Source organism: Carettochelys insculpta, chromosome 21 (assembly GCF_033958435.1).
Source record: "Carettochelys insculpta isolate YL-2023 chromosome 21, ASM3395843v1, whole genome shotgun sequence".
In the NCBI taxonomy this organism is placed as follows: Eukaryota; Metazoa; Chordata; order Testudines; family Carettochelyidae; genus Carettochelys; species Carettochelys insculpta.
The window spans coordinates 9065592-9085372 of record NC_134157.1 but is presented as its reverse complement, the minus strand read 5'-3'; the positions used below and the strand labels follow the sequence as shown (position 1 = coordinate 9085372).

The following is a 19781-nucleotide window of genomic DNA, read 5'->3' as shown; positions in this document are numbered from 1 at the left end:
TGCACCTTCAAAAACCACAACAAGTCCTGCGGCACCTTACAGACTGACAGATATTTTGGAGCCTAAGCTTTCATGGGCAAAGACCCACTTCATCAGTGCTGCCTCGTGGGGTGTGCTGAGGAGACATGCATTAGTTACTGTGACATGCCCAGATATTACCCTGATGGCAACTCAATACATACCTCAGGGTCACTCTGCTGAAGCGTCAGCTGTTGGCAACTGCTGCCATGGATAGACCAAGGCTTTGACCTGGTGCTGCATAGCCTCTGTGTGGTCTAGCGTCACCACAAGAGGTTTAACAAGTAACTGTGCAGGTTCCCAGCTGGATCTGGTAATCCACTGAAGCATGTACATGAGGCGTGTACTTTGTGATGCCCGCTGCACATCCTGGCTTCACCTCTGCCAGGTAGAGCCATCGTCAGTCTACCCCAGCCGGGGCCTGAGGGGAGAAGGGAGGGGACGGTGCAGGCTTCACAAAGCAAGCTTATCAGAAGAGCGCTCCATAGCTGCTGTAATCAGAATGCTCTATCAGCCGCGTGCAGGTGTGCTGTAAGAGCAAGTGCACAGGGTGGGCTGGAGGAGTGAGGACAGCACCTGGTGTCTGCAGAGTGCATCCGTGCACCTGAGTGTTGGTAATGAGCTTGGGATGGGTGTTCTTGTATAAGCTGCTTCTGCAGAGTGATGTCTTTCCCCTTTGTACACATCACAACTCCCCCAGCCCGTCCCTTCCTCTTTGAAAGTGCCAGCAGGACTGGGGAGGGGAGTCTCCTACCCCCCCGGGAAGGGCAAACTGATTGCCAGGCAGTGGGCTCAGGTTGCTCGTGCTCGCCTGTTAGCCATGTGCCAGTGGGGGAAGGGCTCGATGGGGAAGTGAGAGATGCTTCTGGAGGAGGGGGCTGGAGACCTGCGGGTGCTTGGCAGCAGATGAGAGGGAATCCTCAGGATTATGAGCACCGCCTCTGATAGAATTCATCACCAGCCATGCTAGCAAAGGGATTTTTTGCCTGACCTGGTTGGACATGAGCTGCAGCATTTCCAACAGACAAGATCACCCAGGTGCTCTCCTGCTTCAGTAGTCTGAACTTGCTGTCACGTGGCTGATGCCTTTGAAATGAGATCCATGGAAAGCATCCATAGCTAGATGTCCTGATGCAACCTGTTTGTGCTGTAACTTGTGCTGCATTGGAGAGAGAAGCTGTCCCCTCCCCAGGCATTGGCAGAGTCAGTCAAGGGTCCCAGGACTCTGCTGTTTTCATCCCTAGGTCATTGCTACTCCTCATGAGGTGGGTGGAACATAAATACTTTGATTAATAAGGTCACAGTTCTGTGTTTATTAAAGATGAGGCCGGACCATGCATGCCTGGTGCAGGCTTAGCAGGGGAGGCGAGGCCAGAAACCCTTCTGCTCTGAGGCCCCACCCCTTCCACCCAAAGCTCCCCCCCATCAACCTTCACTGCCCCCCCACAACCACATGGAGCCAAGCCCCACCAGCCCCAGTCTGTCCCTTCTGGCCACAAGGAGGGCCAGGGCTGCTGCACCGCAGCCCCAGCCCTCCCGCATGGCTGGGGAGCATAGGCAGTTTGGGGAAGGCAATGCCTTCCCTTGCCTACATTACCCACCGTCGATGGGCAAAACCTTTCCAAATTCCTGAGATGCTTGGACTGGGCTCCCTGGATCCAAACCTGCATCTTTGATAGTTTTGTTCTGTTTTGTTTCGGGCCAGGTCAGCACTATTAGGAAGGATGAGATTCTGGTTTGGTGAGGACAGACTCCTCCCAAGAATTCTAACAGCTGACAGGTCATGAGGTTTGCATGCTGTTTATGCTAACCCTGGGCTAAAGCCAGCCCAGCATCCAAACCGTTCACATCGCCCATGGCCATGGAGCAGAAAGTCGGTCAGTAGCGGATGGTGGTGATAGAACTGAAGAAACAAGAGGTGGATGAGGCCAGTTGCATTATCTAATCCCTGGCTCCCTGCTGCATACCTTAGACTGTGCATTGGGGGTTAGCCACCCCTGTGATCAGTCACCTGTCCAGGCCTCATCTGCCTGCGAAATTGGGTGAGATGATATTCCCAAAGCCACGTGGTGTCTCAGTACTGGGGTTAGAGCTGTGACATACCTGCCTGTCAACCCTGAGCACTGCCCAGCTGTTGCCTCGCCTCCTCCTGCCTGCATGGAGTGACATTTTGTAGTAAGGCTCCCGGTTTGGCCTTGTGCATGGTTGACATGCCACAGGTCTGTCGTTTGAAAATATTTCCCAAAGCCGTGTTTCTTGTGAGTTCTGGGAACCAAGAGTAAAAAGTGATATTCCCATTGGAGGGAGCAGATGGTATCTGTAACAGGGGTTGGAAGACTGATGCCTGGGTGCTCTGTGTTCTCGGCAGAGATGGCGTATTCTCTCACTATGTGCGTCTGCTGAACAAAACACAGACCCTTGTCTATCATGGCACCCACAGTATGGCCCCTCACTTTTAGCCCATTGCTAGTCTGCAGGTGAAAAGAGGAAAGATGATGCTGAGCAGTTGACAGGCTGCCCCAGTAATGGTAGAAGTGGAGCAGATTTAGCTGTAGCCTCTGCTAATGTTACTTTGCTCTGCTGGGAAGGAAGGAAATGACCTGTATTCAAGCAAATGCAAAGTGTAATTATGCACTCATACTCCAGATGGACAGGCTACACCCTTGCTGGAAAGGTCGGTTGGTTTCTGGCTCAGCCTTTCCAAGTTTGTTTGACCGGCTCACTCAGCAACTGATTGGACATCTAAAACCTGGTGCAGTTTTGTTTGTTAGAAAGTGGTTACTTTAAAACTTGGGGAAAAAAGGTTTTCCACCATCCCTGACGGAGCCCTGAGGGCTCCGTCCCCGGCAGTCTTTCTGGATTTGCCTCCTTTTCTCATCTTTAAAGCCCCCCATTGAGCCACCAGGTTTCGTGGTTAGGTCAGGGCTCCTTTCAGAACCTATCATTCCTTTAACCCTCCTGGGACAGGTCATGCAGATGAGGTGCTCTGTTGCCATCATAACCTGAACATGGAGACATGGAGTGCAGAGACCTAGGAGACAAGAGGAATGGGGAGATGAGGGCACATGGATAAATTTGTCCACCTAATTGTATGAGTCTGAAGTTAGAGAAGCAAATGAGAGATGAGAGTACGTGTCAGAAGGGGCGGGTCCCTCCTTTCTCTAATTAAAGATGTAGATGTCTTCAGAAAACTAGAGCAGTCACTTGATAGTATGGTACTAGGAGCCCACAGGGTTATAGTGAAAATCAGTCACACCCCCCTTTCTTTTTCAACCTTGTCCCCTAACTTGAGGTCGTAAAGGGAAATAAATGGATAATAACTTCAGAGCAAAGGAAAATGGTATTTTATGCAGTATAGTTCACTATTAGGGACTCATGGTGTGTCCACATCTGGAATACTGTGTACAGATGTTGTCACCCCATCCCAAAAAAGATATATTAGAACTGGAAAACGTTCAGAAAAGGACTACAAAAATGATTAAGGGTATGGAATGTCTGCCACATGAGGAGAGATTAATGAGACTGGGACTTTTTAGCTTGGAAAAAAGACAATTAAGGGGGGATATGATAGAGGCATATAAAATCATGACTAGTGTGGAGAAAGTAAATATGGAATTATTGTTTACTCCTTCTCACAACACAAGAATTAGGGGGTCACCAAATGAAACTAATAGGCAACAGGTTTAAAACAAACAGTAGGAAATAGTTTTTCACACAGCGCACAGTTAACCTGTGGAACTCCTTGCCGGAGAATGTTGTGAAGACCAAGAATAGAGTAGAGTTTAAAAAAAGAACTAGATAAATTCATGGCGGATAGCTCCATCAATGGCTGTTAGCCAGGATGCGCATGGCTAGTATCCTTAGCCTCTGTTTGCAAGAGTCTGGAAATGCGCAACAGGGAATTGATCACTTGTTGATTACCTTTTCTGTTCATTCCCTCTGGGCTCCTGGCATTGGCTACTGTCAGCAGACAGGATACTGGGCTTGATGGACCTTTGGTCTGACCCAGCCTGGCTGTTCTTATGTTCTTACAACCACAAAAGGTCAGGTTCAGTCCTGTGGTAGAGGACCTTAGTGATTGTAACTTTGCTTAGTTGCACATTCTGAAATAACAGTGGAGTTAAATCAATTCTCAGAGCATCAGTGAGGGATCAGGAAGGGATTTTTTTTTTTTTTTTGGTACCAACATTCAGTATGGCATTGCGGAACAAGCACCATGCGGCATGACAGTGTACCCCTGACCCGTGACTCATCCTGCGTTAGCCACACAAAGAGGCACGACCCTCCTATTCAGGGGTGTTCAATATCTACACTAATCACTCCACTTTTCTGCTGACCAGAACAGCTGCAGGAAAAGAGCTGCTTATTTCCTGCTTAAAATGCAGAAAGCAATCGACTTCCCCCGGCTTCTGAGGCCTGGATTCAGCCTGTGTTCAGGGGTCAAGGCTCTCTTCTTTTTTGAAGTTTAACAAAACAGCCTCAAGCCCCCAGTGCACCTGAGCTCACTGCTTCCGAAGCCCTCGGGAGTAGCATTGGCTACATGCCAGTGCCTCGACAGCCCCTGAAAAGGGGCTTCTGAGGGAAATGAGATTCCACTCCAGCTGGCCAGAGCCTGGCTTGACGGGCTGTGGGGGATTTTTCACATTTGCTCACATTAATCAATTTGGGATAAAGTTGAAAGGAACTGAAATGCCCAGTGCCCCATTGGAGCTAGTTAAACGTACTCATCCATCATCTGCCCCAGAGCCCAGCTTATGACTGGAAGTATTTCCATATGGTGACAGACCTTTGTTTTGGTAAATGAGAGCTCTGATTTCCCCTCTTCCTCTCTCCTCCTCTGTCCGAGGCATAGTTGTGGGGGAAGGAGGGATTTCTGAATCCTGGGGCTGTGTGTACAGCTTAGCAATGAATGGGAACCCAGTCCCATCAGCGGTACTTAGTTTCTGTTTGGAAACAAGGTGCTTTTGTGTCTTTGTGGTAGGCTGGGGTTGGGGGAAAGCAGCAGCCTCAGGAGCTAGTGTCTGCTGGAAACCAGAATACAGTGGAAAGGATGCAGGAGGAGGATATTGGCCTTTCACCTCCTGTTTTCTTGTCATGCGTGCTGAGAAAACTTCCAAAGGTCTGGGAGGTTGGCTTTTTGCCTTTCGTTTTAGGATGAGTCTCCAGAATAACTGAGCCACTCAAGAAAACTGGTCTAGAAATTAGGGTTTCTCCAGAAATGTTCAATTTCATCTAACTAGGCCAAAACTACCAAGAGATCAGCTTTCCAGGTCATATTTTAGTCTTTCATTTGTAGTTTGGTTTGTTTTTTAAAAAAGATTCTTGGTTTAGTTTTCTTTTAAAGATACAGTGGAGCCATGATCCAGAAGCTTCTTTAGGAGGGTAGTGAATGTGTTACCTAGAGAGGTTGTGGAATCTCCATCCCTAGAGGTTTTTAAATCCCAGCTTGACAAAGTCCTGGCTGGGATGATTTAGTTAGGGTTGATCCTGCTTTGGACAGGGGGCTGGACTTGATGACCTCCTGAGGTCCCTTCCAGCCCAAGATTCTATTATTCTAAGTGCAGTGGCCCATAAATAAAAATCAGTATGAGAAGAAGTTTCCTGTCACTGAGAGTAGAGCTAGTTGGAAAATGAAACTTCTGTCCTGTAGGAAATTCTGACATCTCAAACTTTGTTTCCATTCCAATTCATGATGACAAGTGGAAACTTTCACAGAACAGAAACTCTAGGAAATTTCTATGCATAAATATCTACAGTACCGTGTTGAAACATGTCAATAACATCGAAAGTGGAAGATAAAATATTAAATATGAGCAGATGTACCCAGCATTGCTTGGGCCCTTAACTGAAGGGTTGGGTTTTTTTTTGTTAAATTAAAAGGAAAATGTATGTGTTTTATATAAATAGCGACCTTCCATTTTATTTACAACGCGGGGCTCAAGGAAGCAAATGGAGGGTGCAGGAGTCAGGGAAGTAGGTGGGAGGCTCAGGGCAGAGAGTGGGAGTGCAGGAGTCAGGACAGGAGGTTGGTTACTTGGGGGTTCTGGACAGGGGGTTATTTCATTTCAGTGATTGAATTGCTCCCTCAGATTTCATTTGAATTGAGACATTCCTGTGAAACATTCAGAAACTTCATTTTCAAATGAAAAAAATTTTCCATGGACAATTTTTCAACCTAACCTTGGTTTGAATGAATGTTTGGGTCATTTTTTAGAGACAACTGGGACTGAATATTCAATATACTCAGCTCCAATGTTCCCTGTAAGCTGAGTGCTTGGGCGACTGCCCAGGAGAGATTCAGATACTGCCCAGATGATTAGCAGAACACCCACAGCATGTAGTTCTATTGGTGGTGCACATGCCTGGGTATTCATAACAAAATTTATTCTGAACATGGATGTTAAAAGTTAGAGGAGACCAATACACAACTCATGTGGCAGGTGGTTAGCAGTGGTTTACCACCATCATTTGGTCCCAGGATAAGCACTCAGGATTTTGTATTGCATGCTAGAGTGCATTGCTGGTGGCTTCTTGCATGTTTCAGATAGCGTTTTGGGGTAGGGCCAGGTGGTGAACAAGGGTTCCACTTTGCAAACATGTCATGGTGTTGGCTTCCTTCTACATCAGGAGGAAACAGTTTTTGACTCTTTTCCACGTGAAAAACCAAAGACAGAAACCCTAGCTGGCAGACCCAAGTTCCAGTCCTGGTGCTGCCGGATTCAGAACAGGGAATTGAACCTGGGCCTTTCATGTTCTAGACTGTTGGCTATTCTGAGCTCTCCATGGTCAAACCAAGACAGAGAAATTCCGTCCTGGGCCAGATAAACCTTTCTGACGAATATTTCATTGAAACTAAGCATGGTTCCACCAAGAAATTGTTTCAACTACACAAATTTTCTGATCAAAAAATATATCTTGTTCGAAAAACTCTCAGCAGTTCCAGTTTGGAGTCCGTTGTGCTTTTGGTCTAACACTTTCATAGAAGAATAGTAAAGTAACTGGAAGGACTGATCCAATGCCTGCTGAAGCCAGTCTGACCTGTCAAACAGCTGCTGTTCATGTCAAGATCCAGAGGAAATGAAATGTCCCTGAAATACTTGCATGCCTCACCACCAAAAATATGTTTAGGGCATATTTGTGAAGCAAAAGCAACAAATTAACAGGATTTGAAATATCCTGGTGGCTGTCTTGGAGAGAGTTCAGAGTGTAACAGGAATGATGATGAAGGGGCTGGAGGGACTGATTTATGGGGTGAGTTGAAAGTAGCTAAATATATCCAGTCTTGCTAAGCAGGGGATATGACAAGCCTACAAGTAGCTTATGAGGTTGGGCATGGCTAGGACTGAGTGAAGTATCTGGGGTAGTGCCATGGGGTTCAGCCCAAGGATGGAGGAGATGAAATGGAAAGGAAATGTCTGAGCATCAGGAGATGTTTTTGACCTTGAGATGTCTTTGGCTGGGGAGTATTTTCTTGCCAAAAGTAATCAAAGGCTTATCACTTTGGAACATCAAACCTGAACTGGAGAAATCACTGGAAACTGCCGTGCACAGGTTGAATGTCTCTAGTCCAGAACGCTTGGGACCTGACCAGTGCCAAAAAAGAGAATTAGCCAGGCTAATTGGAGTCTAGTGGCATTACCAACACTTCCACTGCTTACTGGGCTCTTAGAAGACTTCTGGGGTAAATTACAGCTAAATAACAGCACAGAACACTGCAAGCCAGGACTGATAGCTGTAAACAAACTTTATGGGAACACAGGAGACTTTGCCATACCCATGATAACTGGTCATCTGGCTAACTAAAATCATGCCAGATTACGGATATTGCTGGATGAGAGAGTGCTGGACTAGCGAGGTTAGAATCATAGAGTCCTAGGGCTGGAAGGGACCTCATTGAGACCTCATTTCTGGAGGTCATTGAGTCCAGCCCCCTGCCTAAAGCAGGGTCAACCCCAACTAAATCACCCCAGCCAGGACTTTGTCAAGCCAGGGCTTGAAAAACTCCAGGGATGGAGATTCCACCACCTCTCTAGGTAACACATTCCAATACTTCACATTCCAGTGAAATAGTTTTTCCTAATATCCAACCTACACCTCCTGCTCTCTAACTTGAGATCATTGCTTCTTGTTCTGCCATCTGTCACTGCTGAGCACATCCTCTCTCCATCCTCTTTAGAGCCCCCATTCAGGAAGCTGAAGGCTGTTATCAAATCACCCCTCACTCTTCTCCTCTGCAAACCAAATAACCCCAGATCCCTCAGCCTCTCCTCGTAGGTCATGTGCTCCAGCCCTCTAATCATTTTCATTGCCCTCTGCTGGACCCTCTGCAGTGCATCCACATCCTTTCAGGTTCAACCTGTACAGGCAGGTTTTTTTTCCTCTCTCTCTAGGCTCCAGTCTATTATCTCTTTTTGATATCTAGTCTCCTTAAGGTTTGATTTTTTTTATAGTCTGCTTAACATCAACCCCAGCTGTTGTCATCTACGAGGACTGAACCCTGGCCCTCTGAATCCAAAAGCACAAGCTGTGCTTTGTTTAGACTTGCTAGCAGATTTGTAACCTCCCTACACAGTCTCACTAGAGACAGGCAAAGACAGAGCCCACACCTTGTTAGCACAGGTTGCAGCTGTGTGGTATGCTGACTCCCTCTTTTGGTTAGTGATGGTGCTGTATTCTCAAGCAGCACCTCGTACCTCTTTGGTGGCCTCCCCTTTCCTAGTGATCCAGTCTATTTGAGAACCTCTTTACTTCAGAGGTGCACCTCCACTGCAAAGGAATAATCTGTCTGAAAACTGAAAACAGGAAATCACAGCAGGTTGAGTACAAGGTTATGTCTACGTGGCAGTGCTGTTCCATTAACAGTGGGGCAGAAAATGAATCTTACCCTGAAATACAGATTTGGATGTCCTGGCCATATCTAGTCACTGTTGAAGATGAACAAACAGTAACAGATTTATTTAATTAGGAACAAACAGTAAACTAATCATTAGAATTCCAGTTGTCATTATATATGTAAACTATATACAGGTAAGTATGTTTTCCCTCCCCACCGCAGCGCTGAAGGTTAATGGAACAGCTCAGGTAAGTCTGGTTGCTGCAGGGAGGGGAACAGAAGGAATGACAGTCAGGAACAACACAGCACCAGGGCTGGATAGAGTCTACATCCACTTCTTTCTTTGGTTTTTCTTTTCTTGAAGCGATGTTCTGCGTGGAGAAATGCCTAAGAAGAAATTATGGGTCTGTGTGCGTGTTTGACTGATGGTTCCCTCACCACTATTCATCTAAAATTAAATGGGGATTCCACTGGCCTATGAGACCTGACACTGTATAACTGCTTGCCATAGCTACCAGATTCCACTGGCCTACAAAGCCTCATGGTACAGCAGTGTTGTCCTAGTCAGCTGGGGCCTCCATTGAGTCTCCTGATTACACTATGACAGGGACATCGGAGTGAGAGAGCCCTGAGGTGATTGTTCCACCCCCTTTTATAGGCTCTTATCTCCAGCAGATTCTGGCCAGATCTAACCTTTTCCTGCCTTTGGTTTCCTGCCCTTTTCTCAGGGAAGAAGGAGACTCCGTGCCAATGGCCGGCTTCCAAGATGGGGCTTGACATGGAATCCATATTAGAAGTAAAAATCAAGATGGAGTCTCCCGTAAATCAGAATTCACGTTGAAAATAAAATGAAATCCAATCAAAACCATACTCCAAATTCATCCTGAGTGCTGTTCTGATATAAGATATTCCCAAATGACTATTTTGAAATCTCTTAATTTGAAATAACAGAACCACACACAAAATACCTTTCAAAATAGCACCCCGCTATTTCAGAACAGTATTTCCAGGTTCACAGCGTTATTTTGAAATATTGCCATTGGTGACTCTTGTGCCTTATTTCAAAATTGCTCTATTCGGTGTCTTTATAGCACCTATTTCAAATAACACTTTCAAAAATGGCATTATTCCTCATGGCATGAGGTGTACCGGAATCGAAATAACGCACTCACTACTTCAAATGTATTTTGAAATAGTGTGGGCATCGTTTAGACACTGCCAAAGTTATTTCGAAATAACAGCAGTTATTTCAAAATAGCTTGGCCATGTAAGCACAGCCTAACATTGCTTTTTTGTCTTTGTGGGGAAGGAACTGGCACCTAGCACAATGGAACCCCGTCTTGTGTCTCCTCACCTCGCAGAATGTATCTGCATTCACAGAAGACTGGGATTGGAAGGGACACCTGGAGAGGTCACTGAGTACAGTCCCCTGCACTTATGAAGGACCAAACACCATCTGACCATCCCTGATGGGTGTTTGTCCAATCTGCTCTTGAAAATCTCCAGTGATGCAGATTCCACAACCTCCCTAGGCAATTTATTCCAGCACTTCACTACCTTGACTGTTAGGAGGTTCTTCCTAATGCCCAACCTTAACCTCCCTTGCTGCAAGTTAAGCCCATTGTTCCTTGTCCTACCCTCTGAGAACACCACTGTGAGCAGCAATGAAGAAGTACGAGCAACAATTCAGCAACACCCTGTATACAATAGTCTTGTCACCCTAGTCACAAATTCCTTTTTGGGTCAAGAGTGCCTTGGTTACAGCAGCATGTGCCATCCTTGGTTGGCGTATTGATCCATTTTCACATGCTCTCTTTTTTTCCCCCCCTCTTCTTTTAGCAATCCTCGTTTTACCAGCTCCTCCATGCTGGATGGCCGGTGAGTGTCTCCTGTTTCTTATGTCTATGAGGGGAGGTGGTGGATTCTCCAGCATCTGCATTTTTTTTAAGTCACTATCCTTCAAAAAGATATGTTTTGACCCCCCAAAAAATAACAGATTTGATCCTGGAATCATTGGCGGGGGGTGGAATTCTTTGTCCTGAGTTATGCAAGAGGTCAAACGAGATGGCTTTAATGACCCTTAGTGACCTTAAAAGAGAACATTGGGAGACTGCCAAAAAGTATATCAAGAAAGGGTGACATGGCTTAGACTCACTTTTGGTTTGTAGTTGAGCCTAGGGTAAAGTGATTGTAAACACAGGCAATAGAAGGAATCCAGTGTCACACCTTTTAGAAACTCTGTTTTCCATTACCTCAGCTGGATCCCAGTTCATGTCAGATTCAGTCAAAAATCAACCCTTATTTTTAAAAAAAAAAAAAAAAAATGTAGGGCGTTCTGTCCATTTCACAGACTTTATCTCTGTATTATAACACTGTCCCCCACATCTTCACCCATGAAGTATTGCATATTTAAACAAAAAGAGATTTTGTGCTCTAAACCTCATGGTCTCTCAGATTTCTTATATGTGATCATCTAGCATCTTGTGTCTTTCCAGACAGGTTTGATATCTAAAATATATGACTGTTTGCCTTTCTTTTTTTATCTAGAGGCATCCAGGGTCACGTGGGCTACCAGGGCATCCAGGGAAACCAGGATTACCTGTAAGTATGAAAAATCCCTTTTAAATATGCCCAAAGCAGCCAAGTCCGCAATTATCCCATCAGACATGTCTGCTTTCACTTGAAGCTTTTAGGGGCAATGTCTGAAGAAACTTATACAATTTAGGCCACACGTTTGCTCTTCTCTTACCTTTGTTATATAGAATCATAACATCTTAAACCTCAGGAGGTCATTGAGTCCATCCCACTGCCCAAAGCAGAACCAACCCCACCTGAATAGTCCCGGCCAGGACTGAAAAACCTCCAGGGATGCAGATTCCACCACGTCTCTCAGTAACCCTTTCCAGTGCTTCACCACCCTCCTGGTTAAATAGTTTTTCCTAATATCCAATCTACACCGCTCCCGCTGTAACTTGAGACCATTAGTCCTTGTTCTGCCATCCATCACTGGTGGGAACAGCTTCTCTCCATCCTCTCTCAAGCCACCCTTCAGGAAGCTGAAGGCTGCTATGAAATCCCCCCCCCCCCAGCTCTTCTCTTCTGCAAACTAGATAACCCCAAATCCCTCAGCCTCTCCTCCTGGGTCCTGTGCTCCAGCCCCCTAATCATTTTGGTTGCCCTCCTCTGGACCTTCTGCGATGCATCGACATCCTGTCTATACTTGGGGGGCAGGGCGCAGAAATGGAAGCGATACTCCAGATGTGGCCTCACTGGTGCCAAATGGAAGGAAATCATAACTTTTCTAGATCTTCTGGAAACGCTCCTCGTAGTGCACCCCCATACGCCATTAGCCGAATCGAACTCTGAAAGGTTGACCCTGAACAGGTCGATCTTCCTCATAGTATAAACAAGCCCATCTTATCTTCTGATCAGTACACTTGGTGAGCCTACAATCCAAAGCCCCCAGATTAATAATATTAACCTTCCTAAGCCAGGCACCATCTCAGAACTGGCCTGACTGAGAGTAAAGTGAAGAGGGTAGGTCAGGAGAAACTAAAGCTTCCGACAGACCACAGCAAAAGACGGTGACTCTGTGTGTGTGTGTGTGTGTGTGTGTGTGTGTGTGAAGTTATCATAGGTTTACAGGTCATTGCCACATAAATATCAAGAGCCAAAATGATAACTATTACAACAGTGAGCTTTTGCTAGAGTATTATTAGACAGTGATCATATCTGATCTCTCTGATTGGGTGTTACCATGCTACACAGTGATCCTTTTTACACTACCCAGGATATGTTTTTCTGGGGATTTTATTAAACCGAGTGAAGCCTCTGCCTATACCTACATATCAAACCAGGCACTTCTATCCATTATTAATTTTTTTAAAAGTTGGACATATATGCTGGTTGTTTTGCAGGCGAATGTACTTTTTCTGAGTATTGAATAGCAGGTAACCAAACATCTATGTATCTATTTGCTCTTGGTCTGTTTTGCTGGATAAGTAATTAGTCCAGTCATTTTTTCCATAGCAACAACCTCCCACTTTCACTTTTTATTTAGGCAAAGTTACAATAACATACAACATCATACATTACTTAATACTTTTAGGACCAGGCTTATAGTCAATCTAAAGATTCTGGCTTGCTGGCAAGGGTGCCCCCTCCTCTGAGGACACAGAAAATCTGTCCTCTTTTAAGCATTTGTCATGTAGGTAAGTGGGTTTGGAAGCATCCGCCTGGTTTTTGACTGCCTTTCTCTCTTCAGTGGGTGCCAGTCAGTACCCTACAGGCTACTAGGAAATGCCAGATTAATTCTTCACTTCTGTTGCTGTGACTGTATCTACTAGACTAGAGAATGTCCATTCTAAGGGAATGTCTTAAAAACCCATGGCTGTCTCATGCCAACCAGCTCGGACTGCCGGGCTCCTTCACTGTAGTGTAGACCTCTGGGCTTAGTCTGGGTCCTCGGTTCCGGGAGATTCCCACTGTGGAAGCTCCTGGAGCTAGAATTCTGCAGAGAAGTAAAACAGCCCCATGAGGTGGAGTCAGTTGGTATGAGCTAGCCAGAGGATTTTCTTTATGGTGTAGACATACCCTAAATGATCACTTGGTAATAAATTTTCAATGCTTTGTCGTATTTGGTTATGAATTACATTCCAATACTCCCTGGTGACTAGGCACGTCTATCACCTATGTTTAAAATCTCCTCTTTCACCACAGTTTTACCAGCATCTAAGCCCATCCTTCTGTCTTTTTCACTCTCTCTCATTAACCTGGCTGGTGTGAAGTACAGGTTGAACCTTCTCGTCTGGCACCCTAGGGACCTGACTGGTGCTGCACAAGAGAATTTGCATTACCAACATTTCCACCGCTTACTGGGCTCATATAAAACAAAACAGCAGTTATGTAGCACTTTAAAGACTAACAAAATGATTTATTAGGTGCTGAGCTTTTGTGAGACAGACCCACTGGGCTCATAGAAGACGTTTGAGATAAATTACAGCTAAAGAAAAGCTCAGAACACTGAGAGCCACATGGGACCACAGGAAACTTGGCCACAATAAGTGAGCATCCGGCTAGCTAAAATCATGCCTGGTCACAGAGTTGGCTGGACAAGAGCTCAGGATTAGAGAGGTTCAACCTGTACTATTAACAATCTATCTTAAAGAAATGTTCTTTCATCACTCAACAGACTGATATTCATAATAATATTTTATACCCATTCCAGAGAAATTTTTTTGTAAATGATATTAATTATGGGACCGAAACCGGGTCAGTTCTGCTGGGCTTGCATTCCCTGGGCTGGCTGTTCAGCCACAGTTAACTACTGGTGTCCTTGTCCTTGCTGATAACACTGTTGGTGCTGATGGACAGACCGGTGCTCTTCTGACGAGCTGTAATGTAGATACAGCCTGAAAAAGTAAGCAGAGATGTGTAAAAGGAAATTTGTGGAGACCAAATGGAATGGGAGGGGAAGCAGAAGAAAGACACATTATGCTCTAGTCTCAAGAGAACAGTAAGCAGTAGGGAGTTTGCCTGTCGTCGAATGCTTGCTGGTGCCTTTGCCATAGGCCGGTGGAAAGGAGGCAGAAGAGGAAAACAAGGGCAGTCTGCATAGAACATACAGAAAGCTACAATGTGGCTCACGCTGTCTCACAGCATTTGACTGAAACTGCCAGTGCTACCTTTGTGTATTGTTCATTGTCTCCCCTGGACTGATACCTTTTAAACAAGGCGGCAAAGTCCAACATTCTTTCAACATGGTAAATATTGCAACGTGATCGGAGCTTGCTGGAGGAAAGGCTAACGTGCACTGATTTGATCTGTGTGTGTGCAGGGTCCGCCCGGATATCCAGGGGAGCCAGGAGATAAAGGCCGGCTGGGGTACATGGTAAGTGCAGGCTGCCTATAGCTGCTGTCTCAGGTTAGCCCAGACCAGGTACCTGATGTTCCAAATCTAGGGCAGTGTGGTGGGGTTTCCTGCCCCGCCTGGCTCCCAAGGGCTCCTGGGTTGCCCTCAGGGCTCCGCAGCTCAGTCCAACCTCAGCGGCCCAGGTTCTCCCTGCCTTGGGCTGACAGGGCAGTGGAAGTAGGGGAGCTTGGGCCCTCCTGCTCCGCCAAGGTCCAGCCCAGGGCCCTGTTGGTGGTGGGTGTGGGACCCCAGCCACCAGCTCAGCAGGGATCCTCACTGCAACACACTGAGCTCACTGGGTACCTTCCCAATTCCCTCCTGGGCTACTTCCTATCCTATTCCTGGTGCAGTCCACCATCTCCCCTCTGGCCACGCTTCCTCCAGCCACTCCTGCAGGTGACTGCTCCTCTGGCCGTGGCGGCGGCTGCTGCTGCTGCTCAGGCGGCTGTGGCTCCCATGCTCCAGTGGGAGCTCCTTCCCACCTGCTGGCCAGCCCCAACTGCCAGGCTTCCCCAGCCTTTATACCTAGTCTATAGCTGGAGCATGCCCAGCAGGGCCTCAGGGGCAGGGTCTGTTCTACCCAATAGGCCTGGCCCTCAGCCCCCTGCTCAGCGCGGGGTTGGTACACCCCATCACGGGCAGTAAGACATATATTCTCGTGCCTGGGCTGGATTTGTGCCAGTGAGCAACTGTACACGCAGAGGGCGGGATTCTGAGAGGTACGGGGCTGGCACAGCTCAAGCTGTAATCACGGGAGGGCTCAGGATGTGACCCTGCTCTTAGCTCTGTGTTAATCTCTGAGTCAGAGAATGCTCCAAGATATTGTATACTTGTGCAGCAATAATCTCGAACCTCTGCAGCACAGCCATATCTCTGGCCCAAGGGTTCATCTGAAATACCAGCTGGGGGTGAGATTGGCTCACTGGAGATGGGATAAGCAACATGGGAAAGGGAGCGAGATTCCTCTCTCTGGGTATTTTTGTCTTGTTCTTATTCCTTTGCTCTCCTCTGCTGTGAGAAATCACCTGCCCCCAGCACAAGCTGGGACTGCTGTGAACCAGCGTGGTTGGTCTGTCCCTGGCATTTTCTCTATTCATTTATTGTATGTGTCTTTCCAAATCTCCTCACTCAAATAGTCTTCAGGCCAGTTCCTGGAAAGCATCCTCCTCTTCCCCTCAGCTTTAGCTTGAGAGAGCCCTGAGTCAATAGAGCTCTCCATTGCTCCTGTCTCCTCCTTCCTTCTGATAGGAAGGCTCCCAGCCTATGTTCTTCCCACCTCACTTCAGCACAAAAAGGGAGGAGTCGTAGCTCTTGGAGGGGGAACTGCCGCACAAAATTTAACAGAGATCTTTGAAGCTGCCAAAGGAATTTGAACACCCAAATCCCATTAAAACAACAGGGGGAATCAGGTGTCCACATCCCGTGGATGGCTTTGAAAACCGCACGTCTGATCTGTCCCTAGTCCATGTAAATGTGCTGGATTGTCTGAATTAAAAAGCACTGTCCTCTCTCTGAGTCTCTCCTCACCAAACACTCGGCTGTTTCCCTGTGACCAGCAGTACCATCCTGGTACTCACCCATCTCTCCCAAGAGGCCCAATTGTCTTTAACCGCTCCAAGCCCAGTCTTCACGGTGATAATGGACAATAAATTTCCCCTGACCTCACTGCTGTATTGTTCTCTGGTTGCAAGTTCACCATTCTGATTGCAGTGCCTTTTTTAATGCTCTTATCTGGGGCTTTCCGCACCCCACAGTGACACCATGTCACTCCCATTCATTCATTCTGTCCCTCCTCTGCTTTCAGAAGAATCATCTGTCTGCTCCTCTTGCTTCTGGTCTCACAGTGAGATGTCTCCTTTGGCCTGCACGTATCCAGGAAGGGTGTGTGGTGGGAGTGGTGTCAGGGGGGTGAGATAGTCTCACCTTGATGCACGTAAATTTGGGTAATTGGCAGATATTTTTTCCCTTGACTTCTAACCGGATAGCACAAATTACTTCATGGAGGAGAGACAGGTCATTATATGTGTTTGTGTTCCTTTTGGGGTAATATTTGTCCTGATTTCTTTAAGGCCATGGTGTTCCAGTTGTTGGTGTAGCTAATGCTTCATGCTTGTGCCTCAGACCAGCAGGGAGCTCAGCGGGGAATACCACCCTCCCCAGTACAGTCTGAAAATGCTCAGGTTCTTGTGCACCACTGGAGAAGCTGTAGATGGTCTTTCTCAACTCCCACTGTAACTGTTCACATGCAGTCTGTCTTAGGGAAGCATGCAGGCAGAGATGGTATCTCTTGGGCTTAGGGGCATTAAAGCCAAAGGTGAGTTAGCCAGAGGACAAGGTAAATATTAGCAAGGGAAGAACTTTAAAAGATTTAGCTAGGATAAGCAATCAGCTAATGATCGGCACTATGCGAGTTTCCTTGTGTTTCCAAACATGAAGGTGGCTAATACTTCGCAAGCTGATCTTAGCCAGATCAAGTCTGCCCAGGGCCAGGAGAGAACTGGCTGTTTTCAAACCTCAGTGTGGTAGTTTGTGTCTGCTTTGAGGTTTTTTTCTTTTCCCGGAACTCATTTCCCTGATCCCTAACAGCCCTAAGACTGCTGTTTTTCCAGTCTGGGGAGTTAGATCAGGGACAGCTGTGGGTTCCCAGGTATCTGCATGTAGAATGCGCCATCATGGTGGGGGTAGAGGGGCTGATTTTGTGGCTCCTGCTGAGACACTGCTGAGCATCCTTCAACATGAAGTCGCTAGAGGCACAGCAAAGCTGAAGGAGCGCTGGCGTCTCAGAGGCACAGAGACAAGGAGCCCTGGAACTGTCTTAGTGTCTCCAAGGCCCACGGGATTAGATAGCAGAGATAAGGGGCTTGCCTTTTTTAACCCCCTGGCTAAATGCATTGTTGCAGCTTTACCTCTCCAAGCTCTGTACACCCAGTGCTCCTTGCTGTGTTTTCTGAACTGTAGGCTAAGGAACTGAACAAAGATTCTTGGTGCACAGATCCATTTGGGCTTTGCAAAGAGGGGGCAGAAAAGCAGAAAGTGTTTTTGAGTGTGGAGGGGTGTACAGTCCATAAATCCAGATGTCTCCCGTCTGTGGAGAGCAGACGAAGGCAGCTCTGAGCAGTCAGTCGCAACACAGCACTCTTCCCATGTATTTTACAAGCTACTAACATCTGGAAGGCTTCACTGATCATGTTAAGCAGACAGAATGTAAACCTTGGAGGCTGTCAGTGAAACTTAATGAAATGGTACCAAAAATTATTCATCCATTCGCATAAACAGGGTCCTCGACAGGTTCACTGAGGGATTAGTGCAGGAATGAAAAGGAACCATTTTTCTTAGGCTGCAGCTCTGACCCCGATGTACTTTGAAGGCAGGTCTGCATGGAGCTAGGAGGTTGTGACTGAGTTCCTATCGCTGGTTAGCTCTGAACACAAACCCAAGTTTGCAAGGGAAACTAAACTCTGAGTCGTTGCGGTTTGAATGAGCAGCTTTGTTTCGTGCTTGCTTTAGTTCCTCAGATGCGGCCTCTATTTCTGATACCTGTGGATCTGCACCTGTGGCATACACTTGGAGTATACTGAATAGCATACCTCACCCTTAGAGAGCCTGCTCTTTGTGACTGTCTGGGTGGGCATGTTTATCTTCCAGAGGGTCTAATCTCAGCAAACCAGAGAAGTCTCAACAAGGTTTCATAACGCAGACCAAGTCCTGAATTCCTGAGTCTTTCCTTGGGCAGACATTGCCTTGAGTGTAGGGATCCAGTGCTGCTGACTTCTACCATTGAATCAGTGTCTATTGATGAAAAAGTTTCAGCCCTGGTGGTTTAGCTTTCTGCAGAGCTTTGTGAGTGTGCTGTCGTGTGACTCTCCAGCTCCAAAGGATGTTAACAAGCCTTAGCTCAAGGTTCCAGTAGTAACCCCTGGAAAAGGATGCCACAGTTTTGATGTAAGGTTGTGCAGACGACATGTAGAGCAGATTGTAAACTCTCTGGGGTAGGGACCTTTTTATGATTCTATGTTTGCACAGCACTCAGCATGAATTTGAGAAACCTCCCCACACCCAGTGATGTTTCCTAGAGCCCTTGGGATTATGTGATTGTGGGTGTAGTGGGGGAGGGACTCACTCAGGTAAATCATTTGGGTTTAGTTCCAATGTGGCTTGTTTTTCACAATGGTCTATGAAAACAACAAGCAGTCCTGTGTCACCTTATAGACTAACAGATTTTTTGGAGCATGAGCTTTCGTGGGCAAAGACCCGCTTCATCAGATACATGCAATATGCAATATATTCTCCGGTCCTCATTCATCTGATGCAGCGGGTCTTTGCCCACAAAAGCTTATGCTCCAAAAGCTCTGTTAGTCTATAAGGTGCCACAGGACTGATCCTTGTTTTTGAGGATACAGACTAACATGGCTCCCCCTCTGATACTGGCCTGGGAAGAGTTTCATAAGGAGTGCCAGGCTGGTGTTTCAGCAGCTGCACCAGGCAAGAAGCTCCAGCCAGTCTCCGACAGATGCTATCTTCAGTGCAACCAAAACACTGCTGTGCCAGCGGTGAACGGACTTATCTCTCGGTCTCCAGCTGCATTTTAACAGCTTGCCCTTGTTAAATAACGCCAAACTGCTGATGGCCCTCAAGTGAGTGGCCCACCGTTGCTGCTGCTGTTCGTTGTCAGCATTGGTTGTTTTGGAGATAGTGTTTTACCCCCCTAGCAAGTTGTTGTTGTTGTTGTTGTGCAGCTGATCATCACACCAGATTCAACCAACTTTTTTCCATTTTAATATTTAAAGACAAGTGCATTGAAGCCTGATAGCTCAAATATGTGCACCCCCCCGGGCCCATTCTGAACCTGAGGCCATTGCATTTTGCTGCTGCTGTTTTTCACCTGTGGCTTTTCCCTGGCTGTGGTGATACTGTTATGTATTCTGAGGCTGTCTCTACACTGTGAGTGACACCCCTGCTCAAGCACCCAGACTCACACTAGCTCTCAGTGAGTTGACGGTGTAAGTTGTGAGTTAATGC

At 46.7% G+C, this 19781-nt stretch overlaps 1 protein-coding gene across 1 annotated transcript in view; it reads left to right on the top strand.

The window, feature by feature from the left end:
* Positions 1-19781, top strand: part of COL27A1 (collagen type XXVII alpha 1 chain) — a 259743-nt gene that overhangs the window by 132669 nt on the left and 107293 nt on the right. Inside the window, exons 10-12 of the mRNA XM_075015103.1 lie at positions 10691-10729; positions 11399-11452; positions 14688-14741. Coding sequence (XP_074871204.1) covers positions 10691-10729; positions 11399-11452; positions 14688-14741 — 147 coding nt within the window. The remainder of the gene's footprint in view (positions 1-10690; positions 10730-11398; positions 11453-14687; positions 14742-19781) is intronic.